This window comes from Phalaenopsis equestris, unplaced genomic scaffold, assembly GCF_001263595.1.
Source record: "Phalaenopsis equestris unplaced genomic scaffold, ASM126359v1 Scaffold000203, whole genome shotgun sequence".
Classification (NCBI taxonomy): domain Eukaryota; kingdom Viridiplantae; phylum Streptophyta; class Magnoliopsida; order Asparagales; family Orchidaceae; genus Phalaenopsis; species Phalaenopsis equestris.
The window spans coordinates 1,107,524-1,110,733 of record NW_018164645.1 but is presented as its reverse complement, the minus strand read 5'-3'; the positions used below and the strand labels follow the sequence as shown (position 1 = coordinate 1,110,733).

The following is a 3,210-nucleotide window of genomic DNA, read 5'->3' as shown; positions in this document are numbered from 1 at the left end:
GTTCGCGAACAGCTCGTGTTCGACTCGTTCATTAAGAAACGAACACGAACAATGACTTCACGAACAATTTCGAACACAAACTTATTACAAACAAACTAAATTTCAAACACACGAACACAAGCTCTGTTCATTCGTATTCGGTTCGTTTACACCCCTACTACTAATAACATGCAATCAAACACCACTTAAGACTGGAGCAAAGAATTAAAAAGAGAAAAAGAAAGTGCAGAACCAGCCTTAGAGATAGATTGTATGAGAATTTCCCCCAAAATAAACATAAAAAATGCTATAATTGTTCATGAGGAGATGATGCACTAGCTAGTTGACTGCACATTAAACAAATAATTTGGGTACAAAAGATAATTATATAATTAAGATTGTGCATTAAACGCATATAGGCATCGATCAGCAGGCACATCAGCGTTGCCCCTTGAAACATTTACATATTAGCAACACTGAAACAAAAGAAGCTTTCGCAACAAAAGACGCATAATATCGGGATGGATTAAATATTAATCCCTTCATCGATCTCTGCAAAAGACGAAGAAGCTTTTGCTTTCTTATTGGATGAACAGAAAACATCAGTCAGCACAGTGGGAGAATCCAATTATGCCTTCAGCAAAGCAAGTCCCTAAAACAAATATAAAAACTCAATAACATATAGTTAAGCATTGAAAACTTTCTAAGAGAAAATTCAGCCGGATGTTAAGAAACTAACCTCTTCCATGCCGATGTCGACCACTTCTTCCTCTAATTGGATTTCCTTGTTCATGCTAAAGCGATTGATTGAAGTGATGCTGGAAATTGCAGAGATTGGTGTTACTTCCATATCGTCTGTAATCATATAAGTGATCACTCCCTTTACAAAGCCTTCAACGCTCTCTCCTGTATTCACTCCAGAAGAAGGTGAACCATACATATATGGCGCCACGAAATGGACTTCATAGGACATCACCAGCCTGCATTATGGGCATATAATATTACTCTGAGTGGTTATTGTTTTTCGGCAATTATTACAGAGGTAGTACTTTAGTTCTGTAACGGGTTCGGCGCCAAGAAGCAGAGGACTTGATACATTAAATGTGGAGACTTTGGGTTGAAGCAGTGTAGATTTGTCTCTGTTTGCGACGAGATAGGTGTCGCTGAGATTTTCAACGCTTTACTAAAGTTTTCCGATGGATCCAATCATGTTGGTAGGGGAAAGGAGCTTGATGACACAGCCAAGTGGGAGAGTGAGAAGGCTGAACATAAAATCTATGAACTCCTTACCAGCCTCGACGAAGAGCACTTTGTTGCTGCGAGCATCGATGAGTAGCTTGAGAGTGATTTTGCTATTTGCTTGTGCCATGGCTGATTTGAAATATTGTAGAAATGCGAGGATCTAAGAAGACGGCTAGCTCATAAAGTGTACACGCCTTACCTCATAAAGTTTACATTTACATGGAGAAAATATTATATCAAAATTCCTAACTTAATTCTGGTTAGTAGTTTAATATTGGGGCGTCACGTGTTAAATAGGTCCCATCGCAATACACAACCAGTGTTAAAAACGGTGAAGCTCACTTTACACGTGACACAGTGCCATTGGACTCCAAATTCATTCGAAATCCTGTTGTAATATTTTTCCACTTCTAAAAAGCATCCATGTTTATGTTTTTGAATGTTCCACTTTTAAATTCAAAATGGTGATGTTTTTTATGTGATAAGAAAGACTCCAGTGGTAAAAATGTAAACCTTAGAAGTAAATGCAATTTTTTTTTTTCCAGTTAATATGGTGAATAAATTCTAATTAAATGTTATACTAACAAATATGATTTAATATATATACATATATATATATATATATATATATATTTCAACAAACAAGAAGGAGAAAAAAATATAATAAAAAACTATTATCATTGACCAATGTGATCAAAACAAATCAAGATCTCGTGGCTACGTTTGCCAGTTGCTAACCAGCCCTTTCATAAAAGCGGCAATTTAATGGAGCAATACTGCAAGCTGTCAAGGCAACAACTACTTTTCAATGTTGTTTTATATAGAAACTTGTTCAGTTTTAACTCCCAAAAATAACCAGCTAAAGGCTCACGTGATTTGGGAAGGGTACAGCTTTCCAACCATCTAAATAATGTCTACTTATTGCGTGTTGCGTGTGGAGAGCGCATGGTACAGCTTTCCAACTATCTAAATAATGTCTAATTATTGTGTGCGGAGAGCGCAGGAAGAGCTGCGTGCGCTCTCCGATCACAGCCGCCATATGCGCCCTCCGCATGCAACAATTGCTCCTTAATAATCATATAAAATTATTTCACAAAAACTTCTATGAAAAAATATAGAGAACAATATGCAAAAATGAAGATCAAACAGTATAAAAGCACTAAAAAAAGTTACAAATCACCGCCCTTTTTTCTTGTTTAAACAAATCAATAAAATATGGTAAAACCTAAAAAAATAAATCTCCATCAATCCTAGCAACCCCCACCTTCACCATTACACAAACCTCAAACCCCGAATCTACCAAAACCTAAAATCCCAACAATCTCCATAACCAAACTCACACAACACCAACGGTCAAATTCTCTCCAGATCACTCTTTCACCCAAATGTACAATTCTCCCAACAAGTTTTAATTGCACCCAAGCCCTCCGGGAGCCGTTCAACCCAATCCAAAATAATTTACAGCCTCCATCTAAGGATTCTCAAACAAGCCGATGCTGCCGAAACCCCTTGCTGAAATGCGGCTGCATTAGCCGGACATAGAGGCCATTCATTTGCACCAAAGAATCATGGCTTCCCTGCTCGACAATCCTGCCGCCATTAAGAACCACGATGTTGTCAACATATCTCATCATCGGAGCTCGATGCGCGATCATTATGGTGGTTTTGTTCCCCATGACTAACGTGTCTAGTGCTTCCTGCACAACCCGGCTCGACTCAGACTCGATGGAAGAACTTGCCTCGTCAAGCAGCAAGATAGGTGCGTTTTTCAGCACGACACGAGCGATGGCGATCCTCTGCTTCTGGCCAGGGGTTAAGTCGACTCCTCTCATTCCTACATGTGTGTCATACCCATGAGGCAAACTGCTGATGAAATGGTGGGCGTTTGCTATTCTTGCTGCTTCCTTCATTTCAGCTTCTGTGGCGTTGTGTCTGCCATATATGATATTCTCCCTTATTGTTGTGGAGAAAATGATGGGCTCCTGCTGA

The 3,210-nt window shown here is 39.0% G+C and overlaps 2 protein-coding genes across 2 annotated transcripts in view; both read right to left on the bottom strand.

Annotated features, from left to right (window-relative positions):
• Positions 1–518: 518 nt before the first annotated feature.
• LOC110022956 lies at positions 519–1,410 on the bottom strand. The gene is made up of 4 exons (XM_020722132.1): positions 1,164–1,410; positions 1,029–1,067; positions 719–959; positions 519–631 (listed from the first exon to the last, which is right to left on the bottom strand). Exons 1-4 carry the CDS (start codon positions 1,346–1,348, stop codon positions 608–610), a joined length of 489 nt encoding a protein of 162 aa, XP_020577791.1. The 5' UTR covers positions 1,349–1,410; the 3' UTR covers positions 519–607.
• Positions 1,411–2,377: 967 nt separating this feature from the next.
• The window catches only part of LOC110022931 (ABC transporter B family member 20-like), a 10,034-nt gene continuing 9,201 nt past the window's right edge, over positions 2,378–3,210 (bottom strand). The window contains exon 12 of the mRNA XM_020722097.1: positions 2,378–3,210. This exon is cut by the window's right edge and continues 14 nt beyond it. Coding sequence (XP_020577756.1) covers positions 2,703–3,210 — 508 coding nt within the window. The 3' untranslated portion in view covers positions 2,378–2,702.

What these genes read in the sequence shown, in the direction of transcription:
- LOC110022956 (XM_020722132.1), bottom strand. Translation starts at nt 1,348, where the DNA reads ATGGCACAAGCAAATAGCAAAATCACTCTCAAGCTACTCATCGATGCT. An exon ending in GAACCCGTTACAGAACTAAA is followed by an intron (nt 960 to 1,028) that starts GTACTACCTCTG and finishes CCCATAATGCAG; the next exon opens with GCTGGTGATGTCCTATGAAG. An exon ending in TCGACATCGGCATGGAAGAG is followed by an intron (nt 632 to 718) that starts GTTAGTTTCTTA and finishes TATTTGTTTTAG; the next exon opens with GGACTTGCTTTGCTGAAGGC.